The sequence below is a fragment of the Sturnus vulgaris genome, chromosome W (assembly GCF_052056855.1).
Source record: "Sturnus vulgaris isolate bStuVul1 chromosome W, bStuVul1.hap1, whole genome shotgun sequence".
NCBI classification, from domain to species: domain Eukaryota; kingdom Metazoa; phylum Chordata; class Aves; order Passeriformes; family Sturnidae; genus Sturnus; species Sturnus vulgaris.
This window is the reverse complement of record NC_142282.1, coordinates 418,575-437,161: the sequence shown is the minus strand read 5'-3', so window position 1 is coordinate 437,161 and position 18,587 is coordinate 418,575. Positions and strand designations below refer to the sequence as shown.

General features: G+C 41.3%; 1 protein-coding gene across 4 annotated transcripts in view; it reads right to left on the bottom strand.

Moving 5' to 3' along the window:
• The window catches only part of LOC106863886 (zinc finger protein 532), a 32,886-nt gene that overhangs the window by 2,280 nt on the left and 12,019 nt on the right, over positions 1–18,587 (bottom strand). For all 4 annotated transcript variants that reach the window (XM_014893460.2, XM_088155426.1, XM_014893462.2 and 1 more), the window contains exons 4-9: positions 14,583–14,764; positions 11,600–11,776; positions 8,005–8,167; positions 4,270–4,548; positions 731–843; positions 265–412 (exon numbers count right to left, since the gene is read on the bottom strand). In XM_014893460.2, coding sequence (XP_014748946.1) covers positions 265–412; positions 731–843; positions 4,270–4,548; positions 8,005–8,167; positions 11,600–11,776; positions 14,583–14,764 — 1,062 coding nt within the window. The remainder of the gene's footprint in view (positions 1–264; positions 413–730; positions 844–4,269; positions 4,549–8,004; positions 8,168–11,599; positions 11,777–14,582; positions 14,765–18,587) is intronic.

Sequence of the window (18,587 nt, the reverse complement as noted above, 5' to 3'; positions counted from 1 at the left end):
CAAAAAGACAGAAATGCTCTATCAGACACATGTAAGCATCAACATGCAGTTCTTTTCATAATTATTTGTGACTTGCAAATGTCAGAATCTTTCCCTTGGCAGATTCTAGAACAACTCTGATAAATAACAATCTTTTTGGAACTCTACTTCACAGAAGATGAGACATTTATTGCATCAAAGTATCTGTATTTATATAAAGATCCTGAGTATATACCCACCAAACAAATAATTCTCAGTAATTGAATGAGTCTTCTAAGTGATTACCTTTGTGTCTTCTTTTACTTCCCTTTCTTCCATATTGGTAGATTCAGCCATTTCTTTCACATCAGGGTCTTTAATGCCGTGCATCAACTGAATATGTTTTTCCAACATCAGCCTCTTGGTAAAAGTACGTCTTGAATCTGGGCAGTGCCTGCAGACACACCCACACACATACACAAACATTCAAGTGTCATGCTTAACAGGTGCCTTTTGTAGACTGGAAGAGTGGTTGTGTATTTGAGAGACTCCTGAAAACCAGGTTGCCCAAAGTGGAACTGCTCAGCTCAGCCAAGTTTCAGATTGCTCTCTCAGAAGCCTGACACGTTTCTGCAGGCAGGACAGGTAATTGATTTGGCCTGTCCTGAGCATCTAAATGAATGGGACACTGGCTCTTACACAGTTAAGGAAAGATGTTCAACTAACAATGGTGTTTGTATTCCATTTCTAAATAAATAAAAATAAAACTTACGAGCACGTATAAACCTTCCTAATGCCTTTGTGCTTGATACGATTGTGCCGACATAAACTATGGGATGAACTGAAAGATTTGTCACATTGCCGACAAGGATGTTTCTTCATTTGCTTAAAAAAGAGAAGAGAAAGACTTTCATTAAAAAAGCTCAGTAGAAGTGGTGCATGTGTTGAACCTTTTTGATAAATAAGAAAGAAACATAACTTACCCGTTTTTGGTACTGTACTTCACATACACCCCCCCACGCCCCCTTTAACAATGCTGTACAAGTCGGAACTGAACCTCTTTCAAAGCAGCGTGGCCCCCATGAGCCACTCACACACACACACACACACACACACACACACACGCACACACACAGCTGTCCCCAGCTGTAAACTGGTGTTTCGGATGGTGGGTGCAGAGAATTTCTTCCACCAAAGAAACAGGGAAGATGAGAGGACTATTTCTGTATAGACTATAAAGGCAGCAGGATGAGGGTGTAGCTTTCCCTCCCCATCACCAAACCACGTCCTCAGCTGCTGACCAGGAGCTCCTCAGCCACATACAGGGAGCGGTGAAGAGCACAGAAGGACCAAACTTGAACTGCGTGGAGACCGGCACACTAACAGGGTTCAGAAAAGTCGTAACAAAATGAGCGGTGTGATCTGCTGTCAACTTGATGGCCATGTGTTTGGGGAATTTGGTGGGGCTGATGTTGCAGCTCGTCAAGTGGAAGGAAAAAGTAAAGGAAGAAACTGAGAAGGGCTGGAGCAGTCACACATCGTAGCTGTGTGGCAGTGAGCAGAGGCATCAAGCCCATGGTCAGGAAAGCAGGAGGAGGATGATGCTCAGCAGGACCTGGGGGCACTATGTGAGGTAGCCAGCTGGGACGCCACACTTGTTCTAAATTCCCTGGGGAAACTCGAGATAGACACCCCAAACAGGATTTTGGATGCATTAGTTTCAAATTGCAATGGCAACCAAATCAAAAAGAACTGAAAAATTAGTTCTGTAATTCAGCATGATGTGCTGTACAGCATCTTGTCTTGACAAGAAGAGGATGATCAATGAACAAGTTGGAGCTGGTAATTCTACTTAGAAAACATCTGTCCTTTCACAGAAACACACCTGCACACAAGTCCGAGGAGCTCAGTGTATGCCTGCCTGGTGGAAGGCAGACACACACAATCCAGTTTCAGACAGGAGTTGTACAGGCTTGTTGGAACCCTCCCTTGTCTGGGCTGATAACTTTTTTTTTTTTCCCAGCACTTTTAAGATCAGGCAGAGAGTCACAGCAATGTAGGTACACAATTTCCTGCCCTACAGCTGGCTCCCTTCATCCAGGATCCTCAGGAAAGGATCAGAAAATGTGAATCTGTCTGTGTAGACAGTTCCCAATAAAGGCTGGAACCTTAAGGATCTGTCTGAAGAGGATATACACGTCAATACCTCTCCTATGAATACCTCTGCATAATCCATAATCTGGCATCAGCTAGGGATTACAGATCTTTCACTCTGATCCTGCAAAAGCAGAAATTAGAAGTTTGAAACTAGTATTTTCCTATAGCTTGCATGACGATGGATTTTGTGAATAGCACATGAATTGCTTAACTACAGTTTTAAACAATCATTCTGAAAGGATCATTTTAGAGCATTTAACCCACACCTATCATTCTTAAGAAAATCATACTGTAAATTAGGTCCTCTATTTATTAAATCCATATTACATACTTGGTCATCTTATGCTCATTTCTATTCTCTCTATAGTAAAAGTTTAGCTTTTTAACAGTTTTTTTGACAGCTAGCAATTACTAAAAATGTTGACAGGTTGGGATGGAATGTAGCACCTGGTCTGTATTCCCCATTTCTGAAAGATATGGAGTTGTATTTCTGTTTATTTTAGTATCTATGTGCCTCCTGTGTTATCCAAGAACTGCTTGAATGGGGATAAAAACCAGCACCTGAATGGAAGCAATGAAAGAGGCCTTCAAGGCCAGGATTTGAGTGCAACAATTATCTAATATTTCATACTAAGGGCTGTTCTTGAGGTAACATTGCACATAAACATCAAAGAGAGAAAGACACAGATTTAAAGCTAATATTTAGAAAGCATTATTGATATGTTACTAACCTTCTTTTACATGCCTTTGGCTACTCTGGTGTGGATGGAATCAGACTGAATATCGCTCTCTAGTTCACTCAGAAGTGACAGTTTCATTGGGAGGTTGTGCTGCTTTGTTTTTAAGAATTGCATAAATGTACAATGCATTCGGTCTTAAATGCATTTCTGATTGCCAGTAAAAGCTCTGCTGAGTTAATATTTGGGCAGCAGGAAGCTGAAGGAATGAGGTGGGAGTTACTGGAGGCAATGATGCTGGGGTGCTATTTGCTTGAAGTTGTCCTAAGAAAATTGAAGATGACACTCAATAGTCCAGCATTTTCAGCTTTTCCATAAAACGTTTATAAACAGAACAAAATCATTTGCAGAACAGCTTTGGAGAGAATCACTGTAATAGAAACCTCTGGAAATGTGCAGTCATTTGTTACAGCACATTAGAATCCTGAAAACTACAGATTTTCACTCAGGGTGGTTCTCCTCCACTTAGACAAAATCAGCCGCAGTCCTGCTCTTCTGCTGCAGTGCAGCACAGTCCATCAGTTTAGCTCCCTGGCTCCCAGCTGGGGAAAGGTCAGAGCATTGCCACCAGCACACAGCAAAGGTGAGGACTGGCTTGGCAGGTGGCTGCCACATGTCAGCAAGGGGCTGGAGCCTGCCACAGCTAATCAGGGTCACCACTGCCTTCCTGCCTGCCACAGTCTTTCATTTCATTTAACTGGAAATGTTATTGAACACAGGAAGAACATCAAGCAGTCTCTCTGCTGACATGAGGATGCAACATTCCCATATTTCACTTTCAATCCGTTTTAAGGAAGATATCTCAAATTCAGCTGCTTTAAATACAAAATTCAACTTGTTAACTCAGCTGAACTTTCAAGTGTAAGACTAGAGCGGCAGCTCAACTGCAGAATGTGTCTGCCTTTAAATGAAACACCAGTTGGCACTCACTGGACCAGTAAAACATGACTGAGTCTCCACTTCCTGAGGCTAACAGGCACTGAGCTTCAGAACAGAACAGAATCAAATTGCTTAAGCTGGAAAAGATCTTTAAGACTGGGTCCAACCGTTACCCCAGCACTGCCACGTTCACCACACCACCATAAAGAGAGGGAACTGAGAAGGCACAAAGAAGAAATAAGAACCTGGAATGGATTAGATGGCTTGGATGAAATACAGCAATATCTCTCACTCTTTCCATCTTGAAAAATTTCGGTGCTGAATGAACAAGCCTACAATTGATTTTCTCAGTAGAATGATGTAGAAACTGAAAAGAACCAGCCAGCCAAAGCAAAAAAGATTTAATAGATATAAGAACACTGAATAATAATGCTGGGACTTAAAGGACTTACTTGCAAAGACACAAACTGAATTTAGAAACAAATACTTCACCTTTCAGGTTTAATTCACCTTTTTGTAATTGAATATATTCCTTTACCTTTCCATGTTCTTTCCTCATGTGGGAGATGTAAACGTCTCTCTGAGTGAAGAGTCTGTCACACTCCCAGCATGTCCAGCCAGGACTAGCGACTTTTTTAGGTTCTGCTTTCTTTATGGGAGAAGGCGATTTCTTCTCCAACTTTTCTGTTCCATTGACAGATTTTGTGTCCTCCTTGTTGTGACTGGCTGAGTTTTGAATTGTGGGTTTAGTACTGAGAGGCAGATTTATCCCCAGGTTTGGTGGCCCCTCGACACTTTTCAAAGTTCCATGCATAGACTACAAAAAAAGAGAGAGGAAAAAAAAAGGGTACAAAACTGACATAGAAATACACAGTTGTACTCAACCAAAAGCCTTCAGTTACTTCTTTGGCAATACTATTATCATTATCAGATCACATTCATGAAGAAACAGAGTTAAGTAAAGGCAAGACCTAGCACGACCTAACACTAACAGGCACCCTAAGTAGGTACTTTCACCAAAAAAATAAGACACTTACTTTAGAGGTTAAGTTTAAGTTGTGGTTTAACACGGAGGAAAAAAGGCACAGTAAGAACTTTATGTTAAGTTTCATTTCTCGCTTTACTTAAGTGACATGTTAGCTGAGCATCCTCATTCCAGACTATGTGACTGGAGTTTTCCAAGTAGGAAAATACTGACCAAATGTTGACTTGGCATATTGGTAAATAAGATAAGGCAACTGTGGAAACATTACAGGGCTGTGTAATTTAGGATATATTAACATTTTATGTTGAGGCTGAGGTTAAGCCCTGCTTTACTCTCCAGTCAGGTTATGAGCATGCTCATTTAGGGCTACTTTGCTAACAGCCCTTAGAATCCAAGGTGTGCACGGCTGACAGGGTCCCACAGCAGATCAGAGGGGCCTAACCAGCTGTTCTCCAGTCCCTGAAGCTCCTGGGTGGCAAACTTTCCTCAGGGACTTATGCCTGCACTTTAAGTCAGTGGTCAGTAAGAAGGGAAGAACTCCTCCTTCCCCCATTTCCAAACCAGTGTAGTGTACTGGTGTGACACCTGAGCCTTCCAACAAAGTGACTTGTTCAGGAAGGGCTGGGGGGCTTCAGCTCTGTGTCTGAGTTCCTTGTGTGGATGTGGACACAGCAAGAATGAGGAGGTTGTGGGCCAGCAGGGATGACTGCAGCCCAGAGCTAATCCTGCTGAACAGGGACCTGCCACTGAGGTCTCATGTCTGAAAGACTTTACCAGGACAGCGTTCTGATCCTCTCACCTGCTGACCCTTACTATAACCCTCTTGGATTATACATTTAACCAGCCCAAACGGAATTATTTTTCCTTCAGGTAAAACCCATTCAATCCATTCTTGATTCTGGGAATGTAGGAGTATCAATGTGATACTCCAGCAACAAGTTCTTTTGTAAATACCTTGGCTCTTGGGACTACCCACTGGCTCTAGAGCAAATATCAACCTCATCAGTAAAATATGATCTTTGATATAACAGCTTTTAAATAGCAGAAAAGCCAGTCATTAACTCCTCTAAACTGTTAATAAAAAGTGACCAACAACTAAGAGCAAAGTGCAGGTGTGTAGTAAAGGAGGCTGGCTTTAGCATCCCACTGCACAGGGGAGGAGGAAACGAGGTTTCTGTACCCTTAGGCAACTGAAGCTGACCTGGAGATTCCATTCCAGCCTAACCTGTCAGCATGTAAAATGTTAGCGCTCCAATTTTCAAATGTCTTTTAAATACAATACTTGAAATTTCATTTCTTATTTGGAACTACACCAAGAGCCTTAGAGCATAGAATGGAGCCCCAGTGCTGACCAAACAGGGAACATTACACCTCCAGCCCAGCCCAGCCCAGCCCAGGCCAGTCCTTCACCATCAGCTCTCACTGGCTGCTGGAAATTTTCCTGTAGCAAGTCATTACAGGAAAATAAGACATACATTTTGCCATCAAGAAATACTGACATCTGTAGGAATTATTCTGGGTTATTTTCTGTAGCTTTAAATAATCTCCTCCTGAGCTTCCTTCTGTCCCTTTCTGTCCTACTTTCACCCAGGCCTGTCTCTGCCTTGATGGTTTGTGTCTAGCCATACCAAACCATTACTTTTTGTGCAGCTGAGCTCTGCCTCTGTCTGGCACTCGTACTCTCCCTGAGTCCTTTTGTGCTTTTATTGTCTCCCCAAATCCTTTTCTGCTTTTATCTGTAACCTGTTACTGTTTTTTTCAATCCCCCTTAACTGAATTCCAATTTTCACTGCTTTGCTCCAGTCCCTACTGCTATACTCATGTGCTAAATGCAAAACCAGCAATACTGCTACTACACATGTATTCTCTAATCCTCTAATTTTAGTCTCAAAATTGTCTGAATCATTAACAGTGAATCATGCTAAAACCCCACTGGTTGAAAGTTCATATACTGGCAGGGAACACTAAAGTCAAAGAAGATAAGTAGTGCCCAAGTAATGGAGCAGATCTTCAAAATGTGAGATGCTGAGCACCTCGATTTCTGTAGAGACAGCTTCTGGCCCTAACTGCAGTCAGATCGAGCTCCTGAAAGCCTTGTCTTCAGGTCTTACAGAAGTACTTAGGTACTGATATAACAATAATTTTCCAGTAATATCTGAGTCAGGAAAAACTAATTACAGAAACAATACACAGAATTTGCCTATTTAGTTAAAAAACTCCCCATCATCTGAGTAGATCAAAGGAAACAGAAAACAGAGTCTTGCATTGCTGCATGAGAGAAGCATCTAAGATACCTTGCAATAAACATGCAAGAACTAGTGCTACTAGTTCAGAAACAAAGAAAATATCCAGCCCTTGTATTTCTGAACATCTTGGCTCAGCCCTTTCCTCATCTCCTCCTCAAGCTGAAGACTGGCTTTAAGACCACCTGTTTTTTAAGACTTGTGATCTTATTTTCAACACAACTTTGGAGAATTCTGTGGTTACAACTGCCATATTTGGGACTAAAATGCAGAATTATGGTTTTAGCAGCCAAAAAAGATGTCTGGTTTTCCACTCTGCTGTAGAGAAATAGTACTCAGGAATGGTGTCACTGCCAGAGAAGTGCAGCGAGCTGCACAGTACCATTCTGGACTGCAGGGCTGTGTTCAGGCACCAGGGGTTAATAAGGCATAAAAACCTCAGCTTGGTCTGTATGACATGAGCTAACAGTCTGTGTCAAACACACAGCTACCAAATGATAGCCAGGGGACTGCTGATCCTTCAAACCAGGGCTTACAAGGATCACAGTGAATCGTTAGCTGTTGACAGTGTTTGTGAGGAAATCCACTTGGAGGTTTTTTCAAAGCACATGTGTTCAAGTTCATATGTGAATACACACAGGTAACCCCTACATCTAGCAACAGACTGCTTCCTGGTGAATTCTGATGAATTCTGAACATCAAAGATGTTGTGATGCACTCAGCATTCTCAGCTCCTAACAGCTGGAATAATACTTAGAATACTGTAAATAAAACTCAGTATTTGTTAGTATTGGACTTGCTGAGACATTCCCAGTATAACAAAATCAACATTCTTACAGAAGAATGAAGTCATCACAGATATGCTGAAGACCAGACAAAATATACCATTTTAACATTTGAGAACAATATTCACAGATTATCCCTTCAGAATTATTAACATCTTTCTCAACAGTCTTGTTATTCTGTGCCTTTTCACAGTATGTTCTCACAGCATATATTGCATGACAAATGGTATCATGAAGGAAACGAGAAGATGCCTACACACCTTGATATGATCCATCATAAGCTGCTTCTGTGCATATAGAAGAGAACAGTCTGGACACTTGAAAACAGACACCTTCTGATTTTCAATGTGCTGATCAAAGTGGCGATAGAGCAAAGGTTGTAGAGTAAACACAGTGTCACACATAGAGCATTTATATATTATTCTAAAAACAGAAGTACAATAAACAATGTCAGTCATGTTGATGACCTATTTGCAAGAATCATGATGTGAACTTTTTTCTCATCACAGATAAGATCTGACATGTTTAAGCAATCATTTCACACTGCTTGAAAAAAAAGTTAAACTAATTCGAAACATCCTCCAATTTCAAAATATGGGAACAATAGAAGGAACAGAAAAATAGAAAAAATAATTGAAAAAGTGCAAACAAGAAGCCAGAAAACAACAGCATGTGCCAGTTACATATACAACAACAACATCTGCTCAGATACTCTGACAGTTCAACACCTTCAGTTTCTGAACTCACATTGTAGCTAAAGGATAATATCCTGGCTCCGGGTTACAAACACAGGATGTTTTATGGGAGTCATTCGTTCAATTGTAGTTAGTAACATACTTCAAGATAAATACATTTTTGGCAATGTTCGTGGCTTTGATCCTCCTGAATGCCAAACCTAGACTCTATCATGCCCTGAAGCTCCAACAGCACAGGACAGGATTTCCCTGATCTGCCATTCCAAGCCTTGATGAATCTGTCATAGAAATGTAGAGATACCACCAAGTGCTTCCTCTCTTGGAGCACGTGTGACTTTTAAACTTAGGTCCCTCAGCCTCCTGTTCTTACAGCAGTTTTCTAACCACAGATCACTCAGATGAGAGAGAAATCCAGGACATCTAATCTGTAGTGCTGCAGAGAAAGTTTAGCTAAAATAAAAGAAACCCAACCACAGCTGCTCGGTACAGCAACAGGTGCTTCCCATCTGTAAGAGTAACTTCCACCAAAAAACAAAAACCAACCCTCACACCCCCTGCCTACTGAAGTGCTAAATCTTCTCATTAGCCAGATAAATGTTCCCAGTCCTTTCTATATTCCTCTAAGTAATTATCACAGATAGCACATTGTTCCAGAGCTCTAGGGATCACTCTGCACTGTGTTTTGAGATGGCAAGAACATGGGCATTGCTTCCATGTCCAAGCTGTCCTGTAATTCCAAATGAAAAACAATACACTTCTTCATATTAACTGGGAAAAACTTTGTTTTTGTAATATCAAGTGGTCCCAGTTTCTCACATATGCTAAGATAAATGCAGTATTTACACAGCATCCTCTGATGCTCAGTGTACTATTGTCCCACTTTCTGTGGTGAACCTTCACTGCAGTGAATCTGCTACCAAAAAAAAATTATCTTGGAATAAATACAGGTGTTATCTCATAGGAAAATACGTTCAGTCTCATAAAACACATTTAGCATTTGGAAAGCTTCTGCACCAGAGAATAGTATTATTCCTCCTTCCCGAATTTTTTTCTCTAAAAAAAGGAACTTGTAGAATAATACACTTTTTACCAATTGTATGTAAATATCCATAATTTGGCTTGATAAACAAGAATTCAAAAAGAGATCAGCCATGAAAAATATCTTAGTGACATTCTTAGGCACTGTTCACTGAAAAAAAGAGGATCACCTCTGTGGTCTTCTGGGAAACCAAAGCTTAGAGTATGTTACAGGATAGAGCTTCCCAGAGTTGAAAGACAAGACAGCCATCCATTTCCCTACATTAAAATAATCTTATTTCATCCCACTGACATTCCCTGAATATAAAAGTCATTTTTCATACACTAAATAGTTTAGTGCATGTGTTCTGCAGCAACTGTTTGTAATGTAATTGTAAATCACACAGTTCCAAATAAATGCCAGAGGCAGGCAGGCAGATTCCCCAGGAGCCCAATTCCTGTAAACAGAGGAGTGTGACCTACAACAGAGTCCCTCAGAAGCCATGGGGCCAAGGGTCCTGGCACTGCTGAAGCCATGGCCAGTGTCCTTGGACTGTGCCACACACCTGGGGTCAGGAGTGAGGCTGGCAGCCTTGCACTGGCTGCCAGTCACACAGCTTGGGTGCTCCATGGTGCAGCACAGATAGCCCAAACGTGAATGTACTGAGAATTTTCATTTTAGCATTTAGCCTCAAATACAACCTGTCAGCTCTCTTCTGAACTGGCCAAGCCAAGAACTCTGAACTCTGCAAGGGCTGGAAAAATCATGCATTTAAGGCAGCATCATGATTAAAACTGGCAAATTTAAAGGGAACACCACTTCTTAAGAGGAGTGCTCAACTATGGATTCTGTGACTTACAGTAGTACATAATAAAATTTAATTTCATTTTTTAATAATGAAAGTAAATTTGTAAAGGAATACAATTATTTCTGTCTATATTGAAAGAAAACTAATGCAAAATACTTAATTCATGAGCCTGATCAGAAAAAATTTGGCAGATCCAAGCACATTTCATTTTTAATATGTGTAGCATCTTACACAAACAGTGATCTTAATCTCTTATGTTTCTCTAAGAACTATGGGAACCTGAAAAAAGCTTTAAATGCTACTATCTCACAGCCTCTGACTGATGATGGCATCCTGAATTTAGACAATGTATCATTTCCCACTAGGCAGAAATGACTTCATTTGGTATCAACATGGCAAGTTGGTTGCCATTTTGCTTTGATGGAGGTGTAAACAAAGAAAAAAATCACTTCACCTTAGAAGAAAGAGTGAGAAAGGGAACTCTTAGGAACACTGGTTATTACATCACATGGCACCTTCTATGTTCTGGAGCCTGCAAGTTGTTACCACGCTGGTGCTCTGTGCACACCCCAGAGAAAACAGAGTCCAGTCCCTCTGTGCTCTGAACAGGGCACTCGTAGCAGTGAGGAAGAGGCAGATGGAGGAGAAGGGGTGCTCAGAGAGAGGCTCACACCCGAGGGCTGGAGGAGTTTGCACACACAGCAGCACCTGTGCCTTCAGCAGAGCCTGCCAGTGTCCAGCAGCTTTAACAAAAGACCCTGGAGTCCTACCTGTGCCCTGTGTCACCACTTCCTGCAAACTAGCACCTTTATGGACAACTTTCCTAGCTACAGAACAAAACCGCTTCTGCTTTAAGCCAGAAAGAGATTACCTACTGGAAGAAAGCTTGTACAAGCAGATAAAATCGCTTTTTCTCAACTTTCCACCACATTATGAAAATCACCACATAAGCACTGATGAGTCTTAGCAGCTCTTCTTGGAATCACATTACTTTAATTCACAGTTAAAACGCCGATGAGCTAAGCACATTAAAACATCAGAACGAGCAACACTCTGGCCACCTGTCAAAATATTCGTGTAATTACATTTTGCAATCACTCTCTTGTAGCATGCAATACTTAAAGATCTGCTAGTGCATTCAGAGAAATGTCACCTTTGCCCAATGAACTGCCAACTGAAAAGTCACGAAAGCACCACACAAATCCCACATAACAGCAGGCTGACAAACTGGTGGCTGTCAGAGGTGACTTTTACAACTGCAAGCACAGGACAGAATGCAATTTCACAGGTCATTCAAATGCAGGCAAATGCAGTAGAAGATGAATTTTGCTTACTTTGGTTCGCCTATCTTGATACCCGGGTGTTGTGTGTAGGCATGGGAGTGTGTGCTGGGAGCAGATTTAAATGCCATGGGACAGATAGGACACTTGTAAAAGACTTCACAGTGACAACCTTGAATATGAGACTTGAGTGCCGCCACGTCAGAGTACACAACATTGCAGTGCACGCAGCTGCGGAGAGAGCGGAGGAGAGTCAGTGCAGCCCTGCCCCTAGCAGAGCTGGACATAATCAACATGGATCTTCAAGCAAAGGGAAGAGAGAAACACACATGGATAACACTGGGTAAAACGGCATTACTCTGTCAACCTAAACAATCCCGTAAGAATCAACATAATCAGTGATTTGTGGATCACAAAGTAAGGGGAAAGAAATTTCACACATTTTCATTTGAAAATCTAAGAGATGTAAGGGCAGAATATGTTTTTATGTTATTACAATAAAACAGGCAGAAGAGTCGACAGAAAAATACTCTATTGATTGCAGAAAAAATGCTTAAATCTTCTGCAAATTTGGAAAAGAGATTTTCCAGAATACATTTTTATCACATGCAGGGTATTGTTTAAAGTACACCGCAGCAATTTAGAAACCACCACCAAATGGAAAACCAGTAAGGAAAATATTTTCACCATTTCCCTTGTTCAGATTTAATGAAGATATACTGCTAATGATTTTCTGTACATGTAATCAAATCAGCACTTGGATTAAAACTCAGGAAAACTAAACCAAATCCTTACTATCAGATCAATGTATCATATTGGAATTCGGAAAATATTTTTCAAAAACATACTTCTGCTGTGTCGAAAATTTGTGACCTTTCTGCATCTATTCTAAAATGAAACGATTAAAAAATTGAATTAATATTAGAACATAAGAATTTCGATACACAGCAGTCCCCTTTAATGCCCTACATGTCCAGTACCAAATGCTCCCAAATCAGTCCAAGAACACAGTGCAGTCAGCAATTATCTGTCAAATGAGACAATTTCTTATTAGTCAGTATTTTGCTGTGAGACTTTTTTGCTGTGAGAAGGCCTCCACCCTTCGAGAATTTTAATTTTAGCATCTATCATGGCAGTATGATTGTTGTCATATAAATGGTTAGTGCCCTGATGATAGCAATAAAGCAGGAAATACAGTTCTACAGTTCAAGGATCTCATTTTACTTTTAAAATTTATCACCCTTGAATTTTATGAAATGTCATCCTTTCTTTCTCTAGGCATTTAATTTATACCCATCTAATCTCTGCTTACCAATGCATTCTCTAAAGCAGATAATTCTGATCTTTTTTGGCTTTGTTAAGACCTTCTGTGCTCACACAGAGCTGAGCACTTCTTCACAGCAGTATACAGCATGATGCACTCAGTAACACATCTACCCATGAGATGTCCCTCCGGAGGGCTGGGTGGCATTTTCACCTCCCCATGCCACGGCTTGACTTTAGTGATGCCACATAACAACTCATCCTCAGCATCCACCACTGTATGTTACACACAAGGACCAGGCCTTCCTCTCGGGGCCTGCTCTGACAGCTTCTGCTTTCACCTTGGACAGGGTGCAGTGAAACTTCAGGCTCAGGTTTTCAGCTGATTCAGTGCAGACAACTAGCATCAATCACTGGACTCAAAGGGAACTTCTTGGCAGAGGCCCTTTGGAAAGGCAGGACAGGATATGCTGCTCCTTAGGCAAGAGCATCTCAGTTCTAAGGAGAGGCTGAGGAGTCTAAGGAGGGAGAGAGGAACATTCCCAGAGGCTGCTTTTGCTTGCCCGGGTAACTTTGCTTTAGTCTCACCAGATCAAGAAATTCTGACTTGGTGTGACATGAGATGTTTGTAAGACATCTTGAAAAGTTTATTAACTTAGACTCCCAGTGAAGAGAATTCTGTTGGTGGTACTGGGGCAGGCCAGGAGGCGCTAGAGGCGATTCCATGTACAAATCCAAGAGACATACATTAGAGGGAAGAGCAGTAGAGTGCAGGAAGCAGACGGAGGAAAAGCAAGACGAGACAGATTACTGCTTGAGAGAAAAAGGTAAAAGATCCCAAAGAAATGAAAAGGGCTTGGAGTTGTGTCAGGCCATGGATTCAAGCTGGAAATAGAGGCTTGATGCAGTAAAAATGCTTTCTTGCCTCAGAGGAAGATTGCACAGCCATCCTGGAAAATGAACTGTGACACCTTAAGGGTGGAAGGAGCTACCTGCTCTAAGATTTAGAATGGCCTTTTTCCAGGCAGACAGGGTGAAGTGGATGTGGTTTTGGAGTGCTAAGCAAAGCTCTGGACACGGATGGCTCTTCTGATCTCTTGCTGTGCTGCCTGCCATTCAGTGCCAGGAAAATTCTAACAGAAAACATGTTTTCAAGTCTTTCAAAACTAAACATTTCTATGAAATGCTTCTGCTCCCCATTTTCACAGTGAGCTGCCATTACAGGGAAATGTAAAAGTCAAAGGGAAACTGAAGAGTAACAAAAGAGAACCAAAAGACAAGGCTGTTTGAGAAAGGCAATTTCCAAGTGATGTAAAGCCAAAGAATCTTGACTTGCCACAGAAAAGAGAACAACCAGACAGGTGCAGTATGCCCATCAACATCTCAACCATACATTCTGGACGTACTGAAAATTCCTGTTCTACCAGAGAGAACAAGCTAAAATTCAGTGTTTCGAAAAAACTCAAGAAGTTTTTTAAAAACCTGAAATTAAGACAATGCATCTGAATTCTCTAGACTTTATAAACCGTGAAGTCCTGAATCTGTGTGACACTAGCTAATATTCTGATTTATTCATATACAAAAGTGGATGCCCAAAACAAAACAGAATCCTAATGTATTTATTCCAAAATTTTAGTACTAACAGTACTGTTGCCATGACAATCTTAAACCCATGAAGCTGGTATTGTCCAAACAATGCTTATGCAAATGGAAAATCACTTTTAAAACCATAAATTATACATAAATTGACAACAAAAGGAATCATTATACTGACCGAAACCCAACTCTTCGGGTATAATGCAGGCAGTTCTTAGTGACGTGGGTCTGGAAGTGGACAGATCTGCAGATTGCTCCACATTCAGGACACGTGTATGGAGATTTATGCTGATGAATTCTCTGGTGTGATGCAAAACTGCACTGGTTAGGAAGCAGCATCTGGCAGATATTGCATGTCTTCTAAATGATAAACCAGAATAGATGAGACAAAAGGTTTGGTTCAGCTCTACATAATGTCTTGTGTCAAACACTGCAATATAGCAAATAAAGGTTAAATGCTGTAACTGGGATGGGACCCAAAGCAGCAGGCAAGTACAAACACAAGCCCTGCTGACAGAGCTGGCAGGTGCTGGTAGCCAGACTGACTGGCATTCTGGGCCACAAAGCTCCTTCATATACCAGTGACCAGGGGAGATACACATGGTTTACAGATATACCACTCAGGTGCCTTCCCACATTATCTTAATAGTGCAAGGGGCCTACGTACAACTCCAGAATCAAATAATTACTATTGTCTCTTATGGCTTGAGACTTGTGAAACTCACCAGTGACTTGCAAAGATTTAAAATCAAACCCAAGACTCCTTCATGACATCAGTATATTTTTGAACATGTATTTGCATATTTTTAGGGATGTTCTCTCTAAGAGTCTGACATATGTAGTGATGTGTACACTCTGCAAGAATATTGACAAAAACAACCAAAAACAACCAAACTCCAGAGCTACATTATAAATTATTTACTAATATATGCATGAAAAAATCCTGAAATAAACGCTCTGGGAGCACTGTGGCCTGGTGTGTTTGAACACAGTCTGTACAAACAGAGCTCTCCCATGCCCTGACACAGCAAGATGGCAAAATGCAAACAATTAAATACACAGCGTGTTAAGCAAAAAAAACCCTGCCATCACTGCAATGCAGGTTCCACTGGCCCTCCTGCCAGCCCACTACAGTAGTGCTAAGCATGGGCACATGTACTGCTCTCCTGCCAGGCTCTGCCTGAGTTCAGCTATCTACAGGGATTTCAAACTGGCACCTGCTCAGAGCCTTTGGAACACAGGAAGGCTGTATTGAGACACACTGAAATATTCACTTTGAAATGCCAAATACTTGGCCTTAATTGACTAAGCAGTGGCCAGAAGTGGGGGACTCACAGCCTTAGGCTGACCAGAACTGTTTTGGGGTGCTAGCTTTGTCTTAAGTTCAGCTAAAGGAAAAGCCCTCTGACCAGCCGTAAGTGCCACATTTCTGGGCTCAGTACCATTCCCCAAACCTCTCTGGCTGTTCCTGTATTAACAAGCTGTAATACAATACTAGAGAATCTGGAGCATTATTTGATTACATAAGAAAACAGCAAACCAGAGCTACTTATTCCAGTAACAGAAACATTTGGAGGTTTCAGAGTCCTTCCAAAGCCTTTGGCTTGCAGGACTTCTGAAGGAAACCGGGGTGTGATGCCACAGAAGAGCCACACGACATTCCAGCCCCAGCTCAGTCATCTTCCTGATTTTGCAGCAAGCTGCCAGACTCGTTGGCTGACCCAACATGCCAATAATGCTCTCAGTTAAGGCCCCTGCTCTGCTACTTCAATGAGTACAGAAAATGTTTAATTGTAACTGATTACAGTAGAACAAGAAGCATCTACTGTGAAATTCTGACATTCAGCACATTTGCTTACCATTTTATTTTGGGCTTAAGGTGGCATTAACTTCCAGTTCTCTCATTCCAACCCACACCAAAATAAAACACAGTTTGTGAAAATCATCACCTGCCTGCATTTAAAGTCAAAGTTTCAGAAAAAAAAAAGGGTTAGAAGGAAAAATGGTGGAGCTGGAAAATAAAGATACACACATACGCTGAGTATGAAGGGAAATGATGTAGTTTCCATGGGAGCTATATACTCCTATCTATAACTAAGAGAAATAGTAACATTCATTAGCCTAGATTTGCTACCTTTTCCCCCCAGCAAGTAGATGAGGGTTTCGTTCAGCCAGAAAACCTGCCAGTGAGTCAGGGTTAATACTCCTTTATCAGGAATATTACTTTAGATTAATATTCCCTTAACAGGAATATTAATGGCAATAAAACATTACAGAAAGGTAACAACTTTATAGGGAATGTGTTTTCTTAGCTAAGATTGTTCTACCATTGCTTATTTTAAACAAGACATTCTACCTTCGTGACAGGAGTATAAGAGCAGCTACTTACTCATTGGAAGCACAAAACTGTACATTTTCCATTTCAGGAGCAATTAGATGGGACATTAAAAAGGATAGTAAGCTGCAAATAACCTTTTTTTCCTATTACTTGTTTGCAAAATCTAGGTCTTCATTTTTATTCTTTCTTCCTTCCTTTCAAAGAAAAAATACCAATCTCATCTAACTCCCCTGTCTTCTTCCCCCCACAATAATGGTACTTTTACAGCGAAAAGACAGTGCCAAGCACTGAGAAGGAAAACAAGTCAATCCAAGCTTCTCAAGAGGTAACATCTAATGAAAGAGTAGCAACATACTTAGTAATCAATGCCTATACAGAATCTTTCTCCAGGAAACACTACCCCTACAGGATTCAACCAAACAGAACATAAAAAACAGCAGCTGCTTGACATATGAAAAGGACTATGAAAAATGTTTAATTAATATTTAAAAGGCTATTTCAACAAAGAAGATTTAAAACTACATTTATTAAGTGTTCTTTTCAAGTGGAAGAACACGAAAATAGCTTCTTTTCCTCTAGTGCTTTGCACCATTTTTTTGAACCTGCAGCTCTTAAGCAGAGCAAGTTTCCATGAGGAGACACAAACACCCTGCCAGGCAGCAGGCAATGCCGGCTGCTCCTGCAGCTCCAGGGGCTTCTCTCCTTGAATAGCAGTACCTGGGAACTCACACTGCTCTCTCCACACCTCCCTGCAGCTGCATTTTGACATCCATGAACATCGCAATTGTTTTCCTTTAGTAAATTACCAGGATAAACAGTACCTAAGGGACACGTATGGAGAGCAAACTCAGCAGCAACAGGGAAAAAGCACCAGAGGGAGAAAGGGAAGGGCAAAAGGTTTAGTTTACTTGGCCATAAAGACAAAAATCCTCACACACTGAAAGTGAGAACACCACTTGATCTTTGTTCTCTTTCTTTTCCATTTCTATTTTAGCCTCATCCTCCCAACCTCTTCTGTGTCTCACATCCAACTGCTTTGTCTTGACACCTTCCTACTTGCTCGATTCTCCAGTATCAGAACCAACAGGTTTTTGCAAGGACTACTGGATCTTAGATGGAATGTTACCTACTGGGCTTCTTAGAGGAAAGAATCCATCCACAACCAATAAGCACCAGCAAATCAGTTAGCTAAAATCCCTAAGTATTAAGTCGCTCAAGCTGGTGCAGAATATATTCATGGTCAGCCTCTAGATCCTGTTCAGAACTGCAGCAACATCTACGGAGGGACACGTTTGCTGAAGGAAACTCCCTTAGGTAGGCACACTTGTACTATCTTACACAGAGACACTCATTTGCATGGCATTCCACTTGGAATCCAGGCTGTTTCAATCTAACTCTGCTAGCCAGTTAAAGGGAGGACCTAAGGCAGAGCCACATAATCAAACTTATTTCCACGTGCAAATCTCTTTACATTACTACCTGTAGTGGTAGGTGCAGTGGAGCTGCTTCGTGGTACAGAACAGGCCCTGCATGTAGTGAACAGATCCTGACAGGAACTTGCCTGTGCTCCTAGGACTAGGGCATTTTTTCCTAACTGCAGGATTTCAAAATCTTTAGCCTGTCCACTGTTGTGTGATTCCCAGGAAGACTCCTGGGGCATTCCTGTCTTGAGCATGCTTGCATGTTTTCAGCTTCCCCCGCAGCAAAAAGCTGGAGCACCAAGCTCACCTGAATGCTTTGAAACACACCAGAATCCCTTTTAATTGGCACACCCCAACAGAGATCCAACCATATCATTTAATTAACCACCTTCACTCTGCTAGGATTATAAAATACATCGCACAC